We start from the raw sequence: 23,663 nt of genomic DNA, 5'->3' as shown, positions 1-23,663 counted from the left end.
TCAGCCGAAATCCCGTTCCAATTAACCCCTGGGGTGCCGGAATACAGATTTTAAGTCAGGACGTACCGGTACGTCCTGGGTCCTTAAGGGGTTAATATTAATATAATGAACAATCCATTATTATTGGTTTCTAGAATGATGATATGCAAATTAGCATCTTCTGCCATAGGCTTATGGAAGCTAATTTGCATATCTTTCCCAGAAATCCCTAGTAGCATTGTGTAGCTTGCCATGCACAAGCATGTATTTCGCAGACTTGGGGTTCACCTTTGTGCATCAGGAGCTCTCCTTAATGTAAAAGGGTACCCGTGTAAAGATAGATATATTGGATTGAGAATCTCTCTTTGATGCAACAATAGTTTTCTCTGTCTCATATGCTCTCGCTGTCACTCAAAACATACATATTAATATAATCAACAATCCATTATTTTTGTTTTGTAGAATGATGATATGCAAATTAGCTTCTTCTGCCATAGGCTTATGGAAGCTAATTTGCATATCTTTCCCAGAAATCCCTAGTAGCATTGTGTAGCTTGCCATGCACAAGCATGTATTTCGCAGACTTGGGGCTCACCTTGGTGCATCAGGAGCTCTCCTTAATGTAAAAGGGTACCCGTTTAAAGATAGAAATATTGGATTTGAGAATCTTGCTTTGTTGCAACAATAGTTTTATCTGTCTCATATGCTCTCGCTGTCACTCAAAACATACTTATTAATATTAATATAATCAACAATCCATTATTTTTGGTTTCTAGAATGATGATATGCAAATTAGCATCTTCTGCCATAGGCTTATGGAAGCTAATTTGCATATCTTTCTCAGAAATCCCTAGTAGCATTGTGTAGCTTGCCATGCACAAGCATGTATTTCGCAGAATTGGGGCTCACCTTGGTGCATCAGGAGCTCTCCTTAATGTAAAAGGGTACCCATTTAAAGATAGATATATTGGATTGAGAAACTCTCTTTGTTGCAACAATAGTTTTCTCTGTCTCATATGCTCTTGCTGTCACTCAAAACATACTTGTTAATATTAATATAATCAACAATCCATTATTTTTGGTTTGTAGAATGATGATATGCAAATTAGCATCTTCTGCCATAGGCTTATGGAAACTAATTTGCATATCTTTCCCAGAAATCCCTAGTAGCATTGTGTAGCTTGCCATGCACAAGCATGTATTTCGCAGAATTGGGGCTCACCTTGGTGCATCAGGAGCTCTCCTTGATGTAAAAGGGTACCCGTTTAAAGATAGATATATTGGATTGAGAATCTCTCTTTGTTGCAACAATAGTTTTCTCTGTCTCATATGCTGTCGCTGTCACTCAAAACATATTTATTAATATAATCAAATATCCATTATTTTTGGTTTGTAGAATAATGATATGCAAATTAGCATCATCTGCCATAGGCTTATGGAAGCTAATTTGCATATCTTTCCCAGAAATCCCTAGTAGCATTGTGTAGCTTGCCATGCACAAGCATGTATATCGCAGAATTGGGGGTCACCTTGGTGCATCAGGAGCTCTCCTTAATGTAAAAGGGTACCCGTTTAAAGATAGATATATTGGATTGAGAAACTCTCTTTGTTGCAACAATAGTTTTCTCTGTCTCATATGCTCTCGCTGTCACTCAAAACATACATATTAATATAATCAACAATCCATTATTTTTTGTTTCTAGAATGATGATATGCAAATTAGCATCTTCTGCCATAGGCTTATGGAAGCTAATTTGCTTATCTTTCCCAGAAATCCCTAGTAGCATTGTGTAGCTTGCCATGCACAAGCATGTATTTCGCAGACTTGGGGCTCACCTTGGTGCATCAGGAGCTCTCCTTAACCACCTCAGCCCCCAGTGCTTAAACACCCTGAAAGACCAGGCCACTTTTTACACTTCTGACCTACACTACTTTCACCGTTTATTGCTTGGTCATGCAACTTACCACCCAAATGAATTTTACCTCCTTTTCTTTTCACTAATAGAGCTTTCATTTGGTGGTATTTCATTGCTGCTGACATTTTTACTTTTTTTGTTATTAATCGAAATCTAACTATTTTTTTGCAAAAAAATTAAATTTTTCACTTTCAGTTGTAAAATTTTGCAAAAAAAACGAGATCCATATATAAATTTTTCTCTAAATTTATTGTTCTACATGTCTTTGATAAAAAAAAAATGTTTGGGTAAAAAAAAAATGGTTTGGGTAAAAGTTATAGCGTTTACAAACTATGGTACAAAAATGTGAATTTCCGCTTTTTGAAGCAGCTCTGACTTTCTGAGCACCTGTCATGTTTCCTGAGGTTCTACAATGGCCAGACAGTACAAACACCCCACAAATGACCCCATTTCGGAAAGTACACACCCTAAGGTATTCGCTGATGGGCATAGTGAGTTCATAGAACTTTTTATTTTTTGTCACAAGTTAGCGGAAAATGATGCTTTTTTTTTTTTTTTTTTCTTACAAAGTCTCATATTCCACTAACTTGTGACAAAAAATAAAAAGTTCTATGAACTCACTATGCCCATCACGAAATACCTTGGGGTCTCTTCTTTCCAAAATGGGGTCACTTGTGGGGTAGTTATACTGCCCTGGCATTCTAGGGGCCCAAATGTGTGGTAAGGAGTTTGAAATCAAATTCTGTAAAAACTGACCAGTGAAATCCGAAAAGTGCTCTTTGTAATATGGGCCCCTTTGCCCACCTAGGCTGCAAAAAAGTGTCACACATCTGGTATCTCCGTACTCAGGAGAAGTTGGGGAATGTGTTTTGGGGTGTCATTTTACATATACCCATGCTGGGTGAGAGAAATATCTTGGCAAAAGACAACTTTTCCCATTTTTTTATACAAAGTTGGTATTTGACCAAGATATTTATCTCACCCAGCATGGGTATATGTAAAATGACACCCCAAAACATATTCCCCAACTTCTGCTGAATACGGAGATACCACATGTGTGACACTTTTTTGCAGCCTAGGTGGGCAAAGGTGCCCAAATTCCTTTTAGGAGGGCATTTTTAGACATTTGGATACCAGACTTCTTCTCACGCATTTGGGGCCCCTAAAATGCCAGGGCAGTATAAATACCCCACATGTGACCCCATTTTGGAAAGAAGACACCCCAAGGTATTCAATGAGGGGCATGGCGAGTTCATTGAAAAAATAAAATTTTGGCACAAGTTAGCGGAAATAGATTTTTTTGATTTTGTTCTCACAAAGTCTCCCTTTCCGCTAACTTGGGACAAAAATTTCAATCTTTCATGGACTCAATATGCCCCTCAGCGAATACCTTGGGGTGTCTTCTTTCCAAAATGGTGTTATTTGTGGGGTGTTTGTACTGCCCTGGCATTTGAGGGTCTCCGCAATCATTACATGTATGCCCAGCATTAGGAGTTTCTGCTATTCTCCTTATATTGAGCATACGGGTAATGAGATATTTTTTTTCCGTTCAGCCTCTGGGCTGAAAGAAAAAAATGAACGGCACAGATTTCTTCATTCGCATCGATCAATGTGGATGAAAAAATCTCTGCCAAAAAAAGAAAAAGGAGGGGAAAGGCGTCTGCCAGGACATAGGATCTCCGCCCAACATCCATACCCACTTCAGCTCGTATGCCCTGGCAAACCAGATTTCTCCATTCACATCAATCGATGTGGATGAATAAATCATTGCCGGGATTTTTTTTTTTATATATACAAAGTGTTTGCCAAAGTATATGAACACCGCCACCTCCTCAGCTCATATGCCTCGGCAAACGTATCTTTTACTGCAGAGGAGAAATCTCGTCTTGCAGCGCCGCATACACCGACTTGCGTGTAATCTGACAGCAGCGCAATGCTTCTGTCCGAATGCACATCAGTGCTGCAGCTAGTCGATCGGTTGGTCCACCTGGAAGGTAAAAAAAACAAAACAAAAAAGAAAAAAACAGGCCGCAAAGCAATAACTTTATTAACTTTAGAACAGAACATATTAACTTTTTTTTAACTTTTTTAACTTTTTTACTTACCGGTAATTTTTTTTTTGTTTAGTTTTTTTTACCTTTATAGAACAAACCTCTCCTTCTCCATGGGACAATGTGCAAAGCGCAAATCGCCCAAAGATGTGGCGAAGTACGTTATGCACTTTATCCCAGGTGAAAGGAGAGGTTTGCAGCAGCTGTGAGAGAAAGGGCCCTAATAGCCCTGTGTGCCTGTCCTGGTGAGATGTGATCCCTATGCTAGGTGTACCTGTGTGTGGTACTTCCGGAAACACTCACCATAGCATAGGGCAGGGTGGTCCGGACAGTCAGGACAGAAATAGCGGGTGTCACGCCTTATTCCACTCCTGCTACAGACACGACATTTTTTTCGGGGTGGCGGTTGGGTTGAGGTACCAGCAACGACACTGGGGAAATGTCGCTCGTGTAGACGGCTAACTACACTGGTGGATGGGGCCACGGAACCTCCCGGATAAGTGAGGTTCTCGATGATCTCTTCCTGGAATTTGAGGAAGGATCCTGTTCTCCCAGCCTTACTGTAGAGAACAAAACTATTATAGGCAGCCAATTGAATTAAATATACAGACACCTTCTTATACCAGCGTCTGGTTCTGCGGGAAACTAAATAGGGAGCCAACATCTGGTCATTGAAGTCCACCCCTCCCATGAGCGCATTATAGTCGTGGACTGAGAGGGGCTTTTCAATGACACGGGTTGCCCTTTCAATTTGGATTGTCGTGTCTGCGTGAATGGAGGAGAGCATGTAAACGTCACGCTTGTCTCTCCATTTCACCGCGAGCAGTTCTTCGTTACACAAGGCAGCCCTCTCCCCCCTTGCAAGACGGGTGGTTACAAGCCGTTGGGGGAAGCCCACGCGACTAGTTCGCGCGGTGCCACAGGCGCAAATCCGTTCTAGAAACAAATGCCTAAAGAGGGCCACACTTGTGTAAAAATTGTCCACATAAAGATGGTACCCCTTGCCGAATAAGGGTGACACCAAGTCCCAGACTGTCTTCCCACTGCTCCCCAGGTAGTCAGGGCAACCGACCGGCTCCAGGGTCTGATCTTTTCCCTCATAGATCCGAAATTTGTGGGTATAGCCTGTGGCCCTTTCACAGAGCTTATACAATTTGACCCCATACAGGGCACGCTTGCTTGGGATGTATTGTTTGAAGCCAAGGCGCCCGGTAAAATGTATTAGGGACTCGTCTACGCAGATGTTTTGCTCGGGGGTATACAAATCTGCAAATTTCTGGTTGAAATGGTCTATGAGGCGCCGAATTTTGTGGAGCCGGTCAAAAGCTGGGTGGCCTCTGGGACGGGAGGTGGTGTTGTCGCTAAAGTGCAGGAAACGCAGGATGGTCTCAAATTGTGTCCTGGACATAGCAGCAGAGAACATGGGCATGTGATGAATCGGGTTCGTGGACCAATATGACCGCAATTCATGCTTTTTAGTTAGACCCATGTTGAGGAGAAGGCCCAGTTCGGAAACTTGGACTGGTTTCCATCGGAAAGACTGGGCATAAGAGCTTCCCGGGTTGGCGGATATAAATTGTGTGGCATACCGGTTTGTCTCTGCCACGACTAAGTCCAAGAGCTCCGCAGTCAAGAACATCTCAAAAAATCCCAGGGCCGAACCGATTTGAGCCGTCTCAACCCGAACTCCAGACTGGGCGGTGAAAGGGGGAACTACAGGTGCGGCTGAAGTTGGTGACTGCCAATCAGGGTTTGCCAGCACCTCAGGGATTCTAGGGGCTCTACGGGCCTGTCTGCGCGGTGGCTGCGACAGGGTAACTACTGCACGTGCCACCGTACCAGCTTCAACTGCCCTTCTGGTGCTCGCCACGTCACCATGTTGTACGGCAGTGCTGGTACTAGGTCCAGGAAGGGCTGCGCTGCTGGTGTATGCCTCACCACGTGATCCGGCAGCGACAGCCCCACTCTGCTGCTCTTGAAGCGGATCCTGCATAACCTGTGGTCTAGCGACACGGGGCCGGGTACACCTGGTGCTGCCAGGGACCTCCACCTCCTCGTCCGAACTTTGGGTCAGAGAGCCACTGCTTTCCACAGGTTCATATTCTGACCCGCTAGATTCGTCAGATGAGGGTTCCCACTCCTCATCCGACTGGGTCAGAATCCTGTAGGCCTCTTCAGAAGAATACCCCCTGTTTGACTTTTTGGACTACTAAATTTAGGGGTATTCCCTGAGACTACCCAAGAAAAAAAGGAAGCCTGTCTTACAAAGGGGAGGCTAGCGAAGTACCGGAGGCCGCTGCGGTTGATAAAAAATATCAAAACTGATTTTTTTTTTATCGCCGCAGTGCGTGTAAAGTGAATGTGCAGTGATCAAAAAACAATTTTTTTTTTGTCACTGCGGTGGGGCGGGCGTGGGTGAACGCACATGTGGGCGACCGATCAGGCCTGATCGGGCAAACACTGCGTTTTAAATGGAGGGCGAGCTAAGGTGACACTAATACTATTATAGATCTGACCGTGATCAGTTTTGATCACTTACAGATACTATAAAAGTACAAATGCTGATTAGCGATACGCTAAACAGCGAATAAAAGTGACTGCGGTGCGGTGGGCTGGGCGCTAACTGACGCTAAACTACCTAACCAAGGGGCCTAAACTATCCTAAAACCTAACAGCCAATACTAGTGAAAAAAAAAAAGTGACAGTTTACACTGATCACTTTTTGTCTTTCACTAAGTGATTGACAGGGGGCGATCAAGGGGTTAATTAGGATGATGGGGGTGATGGAGGGTGATCTGGGGCTAAGGTGTAGTGATGGTGGGTACTCACAGTGATCTCTGCTCCTCTGCTGGATCCAACCGACGAAAAGGACCAGCAGAGAAGCAGAGAAGCCATATAACAGATCATATTTACTAACATGATCTGTTATCTGGCTTCTGATTTGATTTTTTGAAAATCGCCAGCCTGCCAGCCAATGATCGTGGCTGGCAGGCTGGTGACGAAATACTTCTTTAACTTTTGCCGGCCCGCGATGCGCATGCGCGGGCCGGCAATGCACGAAATCTCGCGTCTCGCGAGAGGACGCACCGGCGCGTCCACCCAGAACAACAGGACCGCCGCAAAGACGCAATCCTGCGTACGGCGGTCCTGAGGAGGTTAATGTAAAAGGGTACCCGTTTAAAGATAGATATATTGGATGGAGAATTTTTTTTTTGTTGCAACAATAGTTTTCTCTGTCTCATATGCTCTCGCTGTCACTCAAAACATACTTGTTAATATTACAGGGAGTGCAGAATTATTAGGCAAGTTGTATTTTTGAGGATTAATTTTATTATTGAACAACAACCATGTTCTCAATGAACCCAAAAAACTCATTAATATCAAAGCTGAATATTTTTGGAAGTAGTTTTTAGTTTGTTTTTAGTTTTAGCTATTTTAGGGGGATATCTGTGTGTGCAGGTGACTATTACTGTGCATAATTATTAGGCAACTTAACAAAAAACAAATATATACCCATTTCAATTATTTATTTTTACCAGTGAAACCAATATAACATCTCAACATTCACAAATATACATTTCTGACATTCAAAAACAAAACAAAAACAAATCAGTGACCAATATAGCCACCTTTCTTTGCAAGGACACTCAAAAGCCTGCCATCCATGGATTCTGTCAGTGTTTTGATCTGTTCACCATCAACATTGCGTGCAGCAGCAACCACAGCCTCCCAGACACTGTTCAGAGAGGTGTACTGTTTTCCCTCCTTGTAAATCTCACATTTGATGATGGACCACAGGTTCTCAATGGGGTTCAGATCAGGTGAACAAGGAGGCCATGTCATTAGATTTTCTTCTTTTATACCCTTTCTTGCCAGCCACGCTGTGGAGTACTTGGACGCGTGTGATGGAGCATTGTCCTGCATGAAAATCATGTTTTTCTTGAAGGATGCAGACTTCTTCCTGTACCACTGCTTGAAGAAGGTGTCTTCCAGAAACTGGCAGTAGGACTGGGAGTTGAGCTTGACTCCATCCTCAACCCGAAAAGGCCCCACAAGCTCATCTTTGATGATACCAGCCCAAACCAGTACTCCACCTCCACCTTGCTGGCGTCTGAGTCGGACTGGAGCTCTCTGCCCTTTACCAATCCAGCCACGGGCCCATCCATCTGGCCCATCAAGACTCACTCTCATTTCATCAGTCCATAAAACCTTAGAAAAATCAGTCTTGAGATATTTCTTGGCCCAGTCTTGACGTTTCAGCTTGTGTGTCTTGTTCAGTGGTGGTCGTCTTTCAGCCTTTCTTACCTTGGCCATGTCTCTGAGTATTGCACACCTTGTGCTTTTGGGCACTCCAGTGATGTTGCAGCTCTGAAATATGGCCAAACTGGTGGCAAGTGGCATCTTGGCAGCTGCACGCTTGACTTTTCTCAGTTCATGGGCAGTTATTTTGCGCCTTGGTTTTTCCACACGCTTCTTGCGACCCTGTTGACTATTTTGAATGAAACGCTTGATTGTTCGATGATCACGCTTCAGAAGCTTTGCAATTTTAAGAGTGCTGCATCCCTCTGCAAGATATCTCACTATTTTTGACTTTTCTGAGCCTGTCAAGTCCTTCTTTTGACCCATTTTGCCAAAGGAAAGGAAGTTGCTTAATAATTATGCACACCTGATATAGGGTGTTGATGTCATTAGACCACACCCCTTCTCATTACAGAGATGCACATCACCTAATATGCTTATTTGGTAGTAGGCTTTCGAGCCTATACAGCTTGGAGTAAGACAACATGCATAAAGAGGATGATGTGGTCAAAATACTCATTTGCCTAATAATTCTGCATGCAGTGTATATATATATATCTATATATACAATCTATATAAATGTATATAGTGATATAGATTGGTAAATATATATATCTCCATATACATATATACTGTAGATGATATATATATATATATACACTCACCTAAAGAATTATTAGAAACACCATACTAATACGGTGTTGGACCCCCTTTTGCTTTCAGAACTGCCTTAATTCTACGTGGCATTGATTCAACAAGGTGCTGATAGCATTCTTTAGAAATGTTGGCCCATATTGATAGGATAGCATCTTGCAGTTGATGGAGATTTGAGGGATGCACATCCAGAGCACGAAGCTCCCGTTCCACCACATCCCAAAGATGCTCTATTGGGTTGAGATCTGGTGACTGTGGGGGCCATTTTAGCACAGTGAACTCATTGTCATGTTCAAGAAACCAATTTGAAATGATTCGAGCTTTGTGACATGGTGCATTATCCTGCTGGAAGTAGCCATCAGAGGATGGATACATGTTCTCATTCTGTTTACGCCAAATTCGGACTCTACCATTTGAATGTCTCAACAGAAATCGAGACTCATCAGACCAGGCAACATTTTTCCAGTCTTCAACAGTCCAATTTTGGTGAGCTCGTGCAAATTGTAGCCTCTTTTTCTTATTTGTAGTGGAGATGAGTGGTACCCGGTGGGGTCTTCTGCTGTTGTAGCCCATCCGCCTCAAGGTTGTGCGTGTTGTGGCTTCACAAATGCTTTGCTGCATACCTCAACGTTGCTCTTCTATCAGCTTGAATCAGTCGGCCCATTCTCCTCTGACCTCTAGCATCCACAAGGCATTTTTGCCCACAGGACTGCCGCATACTGGATGTTTTTCCCTTTTCACACCATTCTTTGTAAACCCTAGAAATGGTTTTGCGTGAAAATCCCAGTAACTGAGCAGATTGTGAAATACTCAGACCGGCCCGTCTGGCACCAACAACCATGCCATGCTCAAAATTGCTTAAATCACCTTTCTTTCCCATTCTGACATTCAGTTTAGGAGTTCAGGAGATTGTCTTGACCAGGACCACACCCCTAAATGCATTGAAGCAACTGCCATGTGATTGGTTGACTAGATAATTGCATTAATGAGAAATAGAACAGGTGTTCCTAATAATTCTTTAGGTGAGTGTACACATATATATATATATATATATATATATATATATATATATATATAGAGAGAGAGAGAGAGAGAGAGAGAGAGAAAGAGAGATAGATCAGTATATTTCTATATACGTCTATATATATCATGGGCAAGGCTTTACTTGTATGTGGTTGTCCGGTGGGAGGGGGAGGTGGCTTTGGGGTCCGATTACCTGCATCTGACAGGACTCTTGATTTCACACGGTTGTCTGTACTGATAGCAGGATCCATCCGGCAGCCAGACGCAGAGGGAGGGCACACAAGTGAGTCAGGGCTCTGGTGTTTTCACAGGGCTGCCGGCACTGGAAAGGATCACGCATGCGCGACCCTCACAGGAGCTGTCCGGCAGCCAGATACAGGGAGAGAGGTTCTGTGTTCACAAGGGACGGAGCATAGATGCCCAGGATAGAAGGACCAGGGTCACTAAAAATGAACTAAAGGGTGATACGGTGGAGGGATAAGTAATTGGTGTACATATATGTCAGATGTGCAGACTAATGAAATATGGTCATTCAGGCCATCTAAGCGTCCATTGTGCTTCTTTTTGTAGTAATGTCTTGTCCCAATAACCTCTACATGGGGAACGTCTGATGACCTCAATGCAAATGAAACCAAATGCCCCCAACATTGCCCTGATGTAAGTTGAAAACATGACATGCAATGGGGGTGTCGCTTTGCTTGTGGATATCATTAAGATGTTCCCCTATGCGACGTCTCAGTTCCTTCGGGTTTTGCTTACGTACTGCAGCTCGCATTCACATGTGGCTAAGTACACCAACCCCGTAGTTCTGCAATTAATAAAGGTTCTTATCTGATACCTCTTTTGTGTACAATCAGATTCCACCTTTCATTTTCCAAAGGACCTGACCTGAAAGGTGTAATCTTATTGGTTGCTATAGGCAACTAAGCCCGTTCTACTTTACACCAGTTTGATAAATGACCCCATAGGTTAATATGTTTTGGTGCATATTTTCATGTTGTCATATTCAACAATAAACAATCAAATATCATAAATAACCTAGTAAATAATAACAAACACCATTATGGATAAAATGGCCGCGGTCTTTATTAAATTTTGGGGGTAACATAAACCAAAAGAAAATAAACCATTATAACTTTGAAATACCCATAAATAATAAAGTCCATTACAACTTATCTTTTGTCCACCCAGAAGGCTGGGAGACTAACCCCAACAGGCAAGTGCAGCATTAGCCACACTTGCTCCCCTCCAACAAAACCGCGGCCCTTTCAATGATAGACCGCAAACCATTATTAAAAATGTCAAGACCTATATCAGAGAGGTGAACCAAATCCTCACGGTAAAGGCCTAAAACAGAACCATCCAGCTCCGGAGCGTTTTTTATGGAATAATTTTCATTTGAAATTCTTAAACAAGATTCGCAAAAGAATTAATAGGGGCCTTGAAAAATGTATGCCCTCAATTAATGGGCATAAACCCATTCACTGAGGGCTTAGGCTACTTTCACACTAGCGTTCGGGGCCGCTTGTGAGCTCCGTTTGAAGGCTCTCACAAGCGGCCCCGAACGCATCCGTCCAGCCCCAATGCATTCTGAGTGGATGCAGATCCGCTCAGAATGCATCAGTCTGGCAGCGTTCAGCCTCCGCTCCGCTCAGCGTTATGTTTTAAGAAATACAACAAGGTACACTCAGTTCAGTAGCAGTAAATTGTAGACACCACTGAGTTTTCAAATAGTGGGTCATGACGACTTAACCCTTGACCTCTATTAAATGTGCATAGATACAATTGATTAACTTTGAACGCATTTGGCAGGTTTTCTTGCGACAAGTCCAGATTTGGAAGCATGGGCAACAGAAGCTAAAAGTGTTTTTTCTGAAACAGAATAAATTCAAACTACCTCGTCCAATAGTATCAAAAATGTCTTTAAAGATCTAACAGGGGCTTACAAAGACCTTATAGTGTCCTGGTGGGAAATTAAATCTCTAGAGCATTATCTGAAGGAGAACATTGTACCAAAAGGCCTTAGAATTAACCTCACCCCGGCTGATAGAATGAGGAACACCAGTCTGCTAAAAAAAATGGAAGGAGGAAGCCACAGCTAGTTCGAAGAGAAGAAACTCAATCTTGATTCCAAACAAAAAAAGGCGAATAACCTTAGGGAACAAGCACTTAAAGAGGACCTTTCACTTGTAAAAACTATGTGAACTAAGTATGCTGCCATGGAGAGCGGCGCCCGGGGATCTCACTGCACTTACTATTATCCCCGGGCGCCGCTCCGTTCTCCCGTTATGCCCTCCGGTACCTTTGCTCCTTAAGTTATAGTAGGCGGGTCTTCCCTTGTCCTGTGAGCGTCTCCTTCTCCTAGGCTGTAGCGCTGGCCAATCGCAGCGCACAGCTCACAGCCTACATGGCAGCATACTTAGTTCACATAGTTTTTACAAGTGAAAGGTCCTCTTTGAATTCAAGGACGAAGCACAATTCCAGAAAAAAAAGGAATATCTCCAAAATACCATAGACAGATTTCAGTATATGGTTAGGGAACGCAAGCATCAACAATACTTGAGAGACTCTACTGAGTTTAAAGAGAACAGAGCATACCTCTTCTTGAACAAAACTATTCAGAGACAGGTTCAAAGTGAGATATCATCATCAGAGGCCGAGGGCTCAGAAACTGAACAAGGTAGAACAACAAGAGGAGGAGGGAGAGGACAAAGAAACAGGGGTAGAGGAGGTAGAGGACAGGCAAGAGCAGGCCCCTGAAAAAATAATACAGGAGGCTATCAAACATGCAGCTCAACTGGTCCCTCACCTTCTACCTCATCCTCTACTTTTTTAGCCCAGGCCCCCATACAAGCACCTTATCAACTAAGGAACAAAGTGTAGGGGCCGTACTGGCCTCAAGTGGAATGAGTAATAAACTGGAGATTATCAACCTCTCCTCCCATAAGCTTACTGCTGATGATGTCTCCCTTCTAAACAAGGGTCTATCCTTTGTCCCCACAGTCCACTATGATACATTTGAGTGGAGTAAGAACATAGCCCTGTTTATAAGGAAACTGCTCTGGCACAAACACTTCACGTTACAAGACAAAAAAAAGTGTGATGAACTGAATATGAATACCCAGGAACTTGAGGCCACTAGGACCCTTGTTAACTTGATGGAGGAGGGAGAGAGAGATAGGGCTGAAGGCCCTTTCACACAGCTAAAATTAAATAGCACACAGATGCCACCTCCCCTACCCGATTCAAGTATACAGTTGCAAGAAAAAGTATGTGAACCCTTTGGAATGATATGGATTTCTGCACAAATTGGTCATAAAATGAGATCTGATCTTCATCTAAGTCACAACAATAGACAATCACAGTCTGCTTAAACTAATAACACACAAAGAATTAAATGTTACCATGTTTTTATTGAACACACCATGTAAACGTTCACAGTGCAGGTGGAAAAAGTATGTGAACCCTTGGATTTAATAACTGGTTGAACCTCCTTTGGCAGCAATAACGTCAACCAAATGTTTCCTGTAGTTGCAGATCAGAGGTGCACAGAGGTCAGGAGTAATTCTTGACCATTCCTCTTTACAGAACTGTTTCAGTTCAGCAATATTCTTGGGATGTCTGGTGTGAATCGCTTTCTTGATGTCATGCCACAGCATTTCAATCGGGTTGAGGTCAGGACTCTGACTGGGCCACTCCAGAAGGCGTATTTTCTTCTGTTTAAGCCATTCTGTTGTTTATTTACTTCTATGCTTTGGGTCGTTGTCCTGTTGCAACACCCATCTTCTGTTGAGCTTCAGCTGGTGGACAGATGGCCTTAAGTTCTCCTGCAAAATGTCTTGATAAACTTGGGAATTCATTTTTCCTTCGATGATAGCAATCCGTCCAGGCCCTGACGCAGCAAAGCAGCCCCAAACCATGATGCCCCCACCACCATACTTTACAGTTGGGATGAGGTTTTGATCTTGGTGTGCTGTGCCTCTTTTTCTCCACACATAGTGTTGTGTGTTTCTTCCAAACAACTCAACTTTGGTTTCATCTGTCCACAGAATATTTTGCCAGTACTGCTGTGGAACATACAGGTGCTCTTGTGCAAACTGTAAACGTGCAGCAATGTATTTTTGGACAGCAGTGGCTTCTCTGTGGTATCCTACTATGAAATCCATTCTTGTTTAGTGTTTTACGTCTCGTAGATTCGCTAACAGGAATGTTAGCATATGCCAGAGACTTTTGTAAGTCTTTAGCTGACACTCTAGGATTCTTCTTCACCTCATGGAGCAGTCTGAGCTATGCTCTTGCAGTCATCTTTACAGGACGGCGACTCCTAGGGAGAGTAGCAGCAGTGCTGAACTTTCTCCATTTATAGACAATTTGTCTTACCATGGACTGATGAACAGCAAGGCTTTTGGAGATACTTTTATAACCCTTTCCAGCTTTATGCAAGTCAACAATTCTTAATAGTAGGTCTTCTGAGAGCTCTTTTGTGCGAGGCATTATTCACATCAGACAATGCTTCTTGTGAAAAGCAAACCCAGAATTGGTGTGTGTTTTTTATACGGCAGGGCAGCTGTAACCAACACCTCCAATCTCATCTCATTGATTGGACTCCAGTTGGCTGACATCTCACTCCATTTAGCTCTTGGAGAGGTCATTCGTCTAGGGATTCACATACTTTTTTTTTACCTGCACTGTGAATGTTTACATGGTGTGTTCAATAAAAACATGGTAACATTTAATTCTTTGTGTGTTATTAGTTTAAGAAGACTGTGATTGTCTATTGTTGTGACTTAGATGAAGATCAGATCACATTTTATGACCAATTTGTGCAGAAATCCATATCATTCCAAAGGGTTCACATACTTTTTCTTGCAACTGTATCTATCTTTCATAAACTGGTATCTAGAGACCTACTGGTATCTTTTGCCTAAAAAATGAATGACTGTCCGACAATCCAAACTCTAATTTGTTCAGAATCTGAAAAAGAATTATGATTATAATACCAAATTAGGTCTGACATACATCTTGTAACTATCTGAATCCCATCTTCCAATTCTTTTTATCAAAGCCTTATCCAAACCCATTAGAGAGGCTTCCGTAGCCGCCCCAATGCAAAATGAATGGGATGAATAATGCTCAGATCCTAAACCCAATAATGACAAGCATTTTTTAAAAACAGCATTAAATCGAAATTTTGACAAAGAAGTACCATCCTCATGAATTAAAAAAGAATTACCTCCAACTGGACGGACCTCTAAAAATTCTTTAACCGCTAGCACTGGGCAAACTTCAGAATCACAGATCCGATTTAATGAAACAACTGAACCTCTACCCACTTGATCTGTCTTGGATTTCCTGATTGTAATCACAACTGAATTTTCAGACAATTTAATATCAGATAATAACAATGATGAATCTGCATGAACATTAGAGGCAACCAGCTCACTAACTCTGGATACACCAAAAAATTGCAACACAAATGCTGATCTGAACAACCTAAACTCAAAAACTGACGAAGTAATATGATTTGCTGAGACAACCAACTTAAACAATAAATCAACTGTAACCAGTCTATGAACATCAGCAACAAAACTACCCTTCTTAAAACCCTTCATAAACTGCTTTACTGCAAAAGAACTATTAATAGGAGAAAGACCTGCTAACCTGAAAAAGAAAGATACACCTGACAACGTCTTCTGTATAGCTGAAAAACCCAAACCCGCCCTAACCAATTGACAAATAAACTCCATCACTGACCCCACTTTGCTATCAAAAACATTTAAATTATTCCTATTACAAAATAGCTCCCATTTGTTCCATGCTAAAGCATACCCGCTGCACGTATTAGGTGCTAGCGAATTCCGGATCTGTTCACACATCAGTGCCAGATTATCCCCCATAGGTAAGGTGGACAGGGGATACCTTCCTTCTCTGCGTTCGGAGCCAGGGCAAAGAATTCTTCCCACTGCGCACAAGTAAGAGAGTCTGCTATAGTATTAACTTTACCAGCTATATGCGTAGCCTTTAACCATGTATTTCTAGAAAGGCAACACCGAACCACCACATGTAATTGCTTCACTACCATCCTATTGTTAGAAGATAAACAATTCACTGCAAACAATACCCCTTTATTATCAGTATGCAATAATACTCTCTTATCAGCTAACTCCTTACCCCAAATAATCAATGAAACTACCAATGGGAATAATTCCAATAAGACTAAATTTCATGTAACCCCCTACAGCTCTCTAAGACTCGGGCCATGGTTCAGCCAACCACTGGCCTTGCAGAAAAGCTCCATAGCCCCAAGAACCAGAAGCATCAGTTAATAAACCAAGTGCATCCATGTCTATAAACTCCCGTTGCCAAATGCTACTACCGTTAAAGTGAATTAAAAACTCTTCCCATACTCTAAGGTCATATTTTAAGTCTCTAGATAATCTCACATGCGATGATGGAGATTTAAGGCCACTAGTAGCCATATATAACCTTGAAAATATCCTCCCAATAGGTATAACTCTAGAAGCGAAAGCAAACAGGCCTAACAAACTTTGTAATTCACGCAATGTTGTTTTCTTAACCGCCAACATCCTTCTGATCAATTCCAATAACCTGTTCACTTTTTCAATTGGAAGCCTAAATTACATTGATGCCGTATCTATTGTTATACCCAAGAATTCTATCAAACGACATGGCAGAGTTTTCTCCTCTGCTAATGGGATACCGAGCATTCTCGACCATTTGCACCTCCTTGGTCCAGAAAAGGACACGGTTTGCTCTGATCTACCCGGCCACACTGCGAGTCTTCCAGCCGGATGGCACAGTTGAAACTTTTCTCACCCCGAAAGAGGCAGCGTAGGCACTGGATCTCGACTGTGATTCTTACGTGGCAGCCCAGGGTGACTCCTGGCTAAAACTAGTTCCCTCATGGGGATTAAGGAGGGGGAAAAAAACGAATACAGGGGGGGTGGAGGGTTCTCGTATTGGGGACTTTTTGTCTCTGAGTTTTGCTCTTATCCATAGGGCAAAGGAGGGAAAGGAGCAGAAGAGATGTTGGTTCTAAAAATGTGTACGATGAGAAGTACTGTTCAGTATGTTTATCTTTGCGCTAAAAAAGTTAAGTCCGGAGAAGTAATTTCTTCACTTTGTTTTAAAAGTTGGGGTTTTGGTTATTTGGAGGGGAAGTGGGTGGGGTTTGGAAATGGTATACCACTAACTTTGTCCAAGTTGGGAGGGATGTTTAGTCGAGCAGTCTCACCAGCCTGGAGCCTTTGTGTTCCGGGTGGGTCCCCTGGAGTGAGCCGCATGATAAAACTATTATGAAGATTGTCACATGGAATGTAAAGGGATTGCGCTCCCAGTATAAGCGCACAACTGTATTGAGACATTTGCAGAAGCTTAAAGGTGTTGTCCGAGTTATGAAAAAAAATAATATAGCACTGAAAATCTGATATATAACTAAGCTAAGCAAGTTTTATGCAAAAAAAATATATATATTTCCTCATTTCCCTGTTTCTTTTCTGGCCCTTTGTTTACATGCAATAAAAACAATCTCTGTCCCTCCCCCTGTTCTGCTAAGGGAGTGGATACAAGAGCTGCCCTGAGTGACATGTCTGCCTGCTGGGAGACTCTGCAGCATATTGTATGTGTAGGACTACAAGTCCAAGCTGTATAATGACACTGCTAAGGGAGTGGATACAAGAGCTGCCCTGAGTGCTGGGAGAATCAACAGCAACTTTTAAGTGTAGAACTACATGTCCCACCTGTATAATGACACTGCTAATACACACAGGATCTTCCCCCTACCTTCTTCTGCAATGCTCTCTCTAGTATGTCAGCTCCAGTGCCCAGCATTGTCTCCTCACTGCCTGCAGAGCTGTGCAGCTGAAGGGGTTAAGAATCCTAGCAGAGAGTAGACGGCAGTGAAGGGGGGGAGGGGCGTGGCCAGCACAGTGACGTCTCATTTACAGGCTTGTAAACGACCTTTATCAGAGCAAGGAGAGAAGCTGACATCACAGGTCATGTGTCCCTCAGTGAAATCTGAGAAACCAGCCACTGGAGTTAAAGTGAGTTAATTGGAAAGCTGTTACATTTGCTTAGTTAGGAACATAGAAAGAACAAAAAAATAACTCGGATAACCCCTTTAAAGCTGATGTGGCCCTCCAGGAGACTCATCTAGAAAAACGGGACTTCAGGAGACTCTGCAAATTATGGGTAGTGCAGGTATATGGGTCGCCCTCCCAAGGGAGAAAGGCGGGAGTATTCACACTGTTACACAAGCATTTAAGGGCAGAGGTGAGATCCACTCTCTCAGACAAGGAAGGAAGGCTGTTGAAAATGGTTTTTGATACTCCATCGGGGCCCCTAATTTATAACATCTATGCACCAAACACGGCCCAGTTTAACTTCTACCGTACTCTTGAGACTAATTTACTACAGGAGGAGACAGGACCTTTACTGGTAGCAGGGGATTGTAATAGGATTCAAGACGACCGGGAAGACAGACGTCAACTAAACCCCAAATCGCATTCAGATGCGAGAGGCCCTCATACCCTCACACATTTCCTTGACATAACTGGACTGACTGGCGTGTGGAGGTACTACCACCCAGCAGATAAGGAATTTACGCATTTCGCACACGCCCAGGCCTTGTGGTCCAGACTAGACTATTTTATGGCCTCGGCTGATCTCCCTCAGAAAGTGCAGGGTATAGTAATCTCGGATTTAGTCATATTGGACCATGCCCCGGTTATAATTGAGCTGAGGGACGGAGGCCCAAAAGGCTCGGACTTCATATGGAGAATGCCCCACCATCTGCTAAGAGATGAGGACTTTGCGAACACGCTGCGAGGATGGTGGTGGGAGTTCTCCCAGTAGAACGAGACTCACAAGCATAACCCCAAAATATTTTGGGACACGGCAAAGGCGGTGGTGAGGGGGAGGATTATAGCATACACAATGGGAAAGAAAAAGGATGCACAACAAAAGTACGAAGAGGCTGTTACGGCGTTAAGGGAAGCTTATACAAATTTCGTCCAGGATCCGTCGGACACCCATAAAGTGCTCTGAGTGACGGCAAAACACAATTTTGACTTTTATCTAGAAAGCAAGGAGAAATGGCAAGGGCTGTCTATAAAAAGGCTGATCTGTTCAGGCACGGTAGGTAACAAAGCAGGCAAATTATTGGCCAATCTATCCAGACCGTATAATAAACCAACCCACCTCCAGTCGCTAAGAGATGATAAAGGTGTACTTCGCAACCAGGCAAAAGACATCATAGAAATCATGGGCAGTTATTTTAGGTCCTTTTACGCACAAGATGCCTATGAATGAGAGAGGGCTAGAGACCTCTTGAGCAAAGTCAACCTACCGACCATCACTCCGTAATCATTACACTTAGTGAACAAGGAGATAGGGGAAGAGGAAGTGCAGGACACCATAAAAAGTCTCTCGGATGGCAAGGCGCCGGGCCCAGATGGGTTCCCGGCAGAATTTTACAAGCGGATGCAAGGAGAAGTAACCCCTACCCTGACATCCTTGTTTAACTCGCTTTTGCGAGGGGAGGGATTACCACCCTCAGGGACAATGGCCTATATAAATGTACTCCCAAAGCAGGGAAAAGATCTATCTCAACCAGGGTCATACAGACCAATTTCCCATATAAACCAGGATATCAAATTATTATCCAAAATCTTAGCCAATAGACTGGCGGAGGTCATGCCCGACCTAATAGGTTCCCACCAAGTGGGCTTCATGAATGGTCGGTCGGCAGTCTCAAACATCAGGAAATTGTTGGCGGCTTTAGATGTGCTCAAGGCAGGGGGAAATGCAGACAGCCGAGCTTTTTTGGCGGTAGATGCAGAAAAGGCCTTTGATAACGTCAATTGGGCCTGACTAGATGAGGTCTTAGACACCATGGGCATCACAGGAAACTTTAGGAGTTATCTTAGAGCGCTCTATGATAAACCCTATGCCCAGGTCTACGTTCCGGGCTTCTTGTCAACTAGGATACCGCTGCAGAAAGGCACGAGGCAAGGGTGCCCCCTATCCCCCCTATTATTTAATCTGGCCCTGGAACCCCTAGCCCAATTTCTAATACAATCCCCCCTCTTTGACGGAATAAAAATAGGAATACAAGAAATAAAACTAACTTGTTTCTCTGATGACCTTCTAATCTTTTCCCGATACCCAAAAACACAACTCAACGGAATCCTAGACTCCCTCCTGTTTTATGGGAATGCAATAGGCTATAAAGTGAACATATCCAAAAGTCAGATTCTGTTCCTCCGGAACACTAACGCGGACTTCAATCAACTCCTACAGGTTGAAATCCGACAGGATTATATCACTTATCTGGGAATTAAGATAGGAAGAGCCCCCACGTCTCTGTATTCACTAACTTACCCGCCCTTGGTCCACAAAATCATAGGGGAATTGGGCAAGTGGAAAGATCTGCCGTTGTCCCTGCACGGGAGAGCCCACCTGTTGAAAATGACAACCTTCTCCAGACTCCTCTATCCCCTTCAAACTATACCGCTATTATTAAAACATGCAGATGTCAGCAGGTTACAGTCTGTGTTCGTTAATTTTTTGTGGCGAATGAAAAGACCCAGGATAGCCTTTGAAAAGTTAACAATGTTGAGGTGGGAAGGTGGTTTACAATTGCCCAATATATGTCATTACAACCTGGCGGCTCTAATCAGGCATGTAAAGGATTGGATATGGGGCACCTCACGCTTTACAGCCGATCGCATTGAACAGGAATTGGCCAAGCCATGGGACTTGAAAGCAATTTTACATACGAGGTTAAAAGATATCCCGCCTCCAGGGCCGGCGCTACCATAAGGCAGACCAAGTGGAAAAATGAATGACCTTTTTTTTTTTTTAATCACCTACTTGAATTTGTGCAGCACCACCACAGCCGTCCGCCCGCCCATCCCCAGCCTGCGTGTGCCGGCCGCTCCGAGTCACGGCAACACGGTCACATGGGCTCAGCCTGCCACGGGGGCGTGACTGGTGAGTGAGCGGCACCACGGCGGCGGGTAGCAGGGACTATAGTCGAGCTGACTGATTGTGTTGTGTCTGACTCACACAGACACAGCTGTCAGCAAGATTGAACTTAGACGCACTCGCAGCCAGCAGCAGGAGTCAGGACAGGTCAGGACTTGTTAAGGTAGGTGAACCAAATTGAATGGTATATGGTGATCATTTCAAAATGATCAGATGAGCGCTAGCTATTGCACTGATTAGCGCCAGAGCAGAAGCGCTCAGCACGGCATTCAATGAAGTAATTACAAAACAACAAACATTAATATTTGGGGGGGAGCGGGGTGTGTGTGACCATGAAATGATGGAGGGAGGGGGGACAATATAAATGTCTGTACAGTTGTACAGTACTCTGAGTATGTGACATGGGAATGGGGCCAGGCCGCCAGGAAGGGTCGGCCGGGGAAGATGATATGCCATGGGTGAGGGTGAAGAAATGTGACACAATAGGGGGTACATTCCCCCCCCATGGCACATCATCCCGCCCGGACGGCCCTGGCCCCATCCATGATCACATCATTACCCCCTATTGGGCGGTGGGGGAGAAATGTGACACAATAGGGGGTAAGGATGTGATCATGGATGTGGCCAGGGCCGTCCTGGCGGGATGATGTGCCATGTGGGGGGGGGGAAGAAATGTGACACAATAGGGGGTAATGATGTGATCATGCATGGGGCCAGGGCTGTCCTGGCGGGGGGGATGATGTGCCATGGGGGGAGGGGAAGAAATGTGACACAATAGGGGGTAATGATGTGATCATGATGTGACATGAAGGGGGTGATGTAAACTAAAAAGGAGGGGGTGATGTGACATGGTTTGGAGGGGGAGAAATGTGACATGGTTTGGAGGGGGAGAAATGTGACATGGTTTGGAGGGGGAGAAATGTGACATGGTTTGGAGGGGGAGAAATGTGACATGGCGGGGGAGAAATGTCACATGGCGGGGAGAAATGTGACATGGCGGGGGAGAAATGTCACATGGCGGGAGAGAAATTTGACATGGAGGGGGAGAAATGTGACATGGCGGGGGAGAAATGTGACATGGCGGGGGAGAAAGGTGACATGGCGGGGGAGAAATGTGACATGGAGGGGGAGAAATGTGACATGGAGGGGGTGAAATGTGACATTGAGGGATTGATATGAAAAGAGGTGATGTGAAGAGGGGGGGTGTGGACATGAAATTGTGGAATTTCACCATTTGTTTATTATATCGCAATCATATATTGAAATCTCAAAATTTACCTCCCTAATCGCAATTGCACATTTTCACCAAATCCTGCAGCCCTAGTATATATGGGGGCCCTGTATATATTTGGCACTATATGGGGGCTGGGGGCACTGTATATATTGAGAACTACACAGGGGCACAGGCACTATATGGGGGAGCTGTAGGTATGAGGGCAGCCGCACAGGTACTATATGGGGCCCTGTATATATTTGGCACTATATGGGGGCTGGGGGCATGTATATATGGGGGGCACATAATATAATATATGGTGACACAGATCTGATAAATATGAATTTGCTTCAGTTCCGTTCAGGCTCGGCTGTGGACTGCACTGCAGACTGAGGAGCAACAGAGGAGAGAGGCGCATGTGGGTCAGTGGCTACTTCGTGGTGCATCGTGGTGCATGGTGAGTCACTGTCCAGCCTGTCGTCGTCCCCCCCCCCGAGAAAATCTGGTGGACCTGTTATCCACATTACCCCGTCACAAGGACACAGCATTTGGACAATGTGCCATTAATCTGTTTTAGATGCTGCAAGTTGTTAAAAGCAACTTTAAGAGCCACTGATCACCACAAGGTAAGTAGTCCCTTAGGTGGGACCGCAGTGCATGTAGTCACGCTGCCTAGGTTCTCCCCCCCGCCTCTCATGCTTAATTGACACTCTGAGTGATGGGCTTTGCATGAAGTTCCCGACACTCAGAGTGCCAATCAAGATGGAGAATCTGGGAGAAGAACGGAGGCAGCGTGACTACATGCACTGCGACCCCACCTAAGGGACCACTTACCTTGTGGTGAGCATCAGCTATTAAAGTTGCTTTTAACAACTTACGACATCTAGAGAAGCTTATGGGCACATCGCACAAATTATCTAAAATGTACTGGAAAGGGCCGATAGCGCATAGGGGACCTTACAGGTTCCCTTTAACCGCCTCCGGACCGCCTAACGCAGGATCGCGTTCCGGAGGCGGCGGCCCTGCGCACAGTCACGCATATATGCGTCATCTCGCGAGACGCGATATTTCCTGTGAACGCGCACACACAGGCGCACGCGTTCACAGGATCGGAAGGTAAGCGAGTGGATCTCCAGCCTGCCAGCGGCGATCGTTCGCTGGCAGGCTGGAGATACGATTTTTTTAACCCCTAACAGGTATATTAGACGCTGTTTTGATAACAGCGTCTAATATACCTGCTACCTGGTCCTCTGGTGGTCCCTTTTGTTTGGATCGACCACCAGAGGACACAGGTAGCTCAGTAATATGTAGCACCAAACACCACTACACTACACCCCCCCCCTGGTCACTTATTAACCCCTTATTAACCCCTGATCACCCCATATAGACTCCCTGATCACCCCCCTGTCATTGATCACCCCCCTGTCATTGATCACCCCCATGTAAGGCTCCATTCAGACGTCCGTATGTTTTTTACGGATCCACGGATACATGGATCGGATCCGCAAAACACATACAGAC

At 44.2% G+C, this 23,663-nt stretch overlaps 1 protein-coding gene across 1 annotated transcript in view; it reads right to left on the bottom strand.

Moving 5' to 3' along the window:
• The window catches only part of LOC120993752 (ubiquinol-cytochrome-c reductase complex assembly factor 2), a 48,668-nt gene extending 28,826 nt beyond the window's left edge, over nucleotides 1-19,842 (bottom strand). Inside the window, exon 1 of the mRNA XM_040422223.1 lies at nucleotides 19,661-19,842. Within this exon, the coding sequence (XP_040278157.1) occupies nucleotides 19,661-19,842 (182 nt within the window). The remainder of the gene's footprint in view (nucleotides 1-19,660) is intronic.
• Nucleotides 19,843-23,663: the final 3,821 nt, after the last annotated feature.

The sequence above is a fragment of the Bufo bufo genome, chromosome 3 (assembly GCF_905171765.1).
Source record: "Bufo bufo chromosome 3, aBufBuf1.1, whole genome shotgun sequence".
Taxonomy (NCBI): Eukaryota; Metazoa; Chordata; class Amphibia; order Anura; family Bufonidae; genus Bufo; species Bufo bufo.
This window is presented reverse-complemented; position numbering and strand designations above follow the sequence as displayed.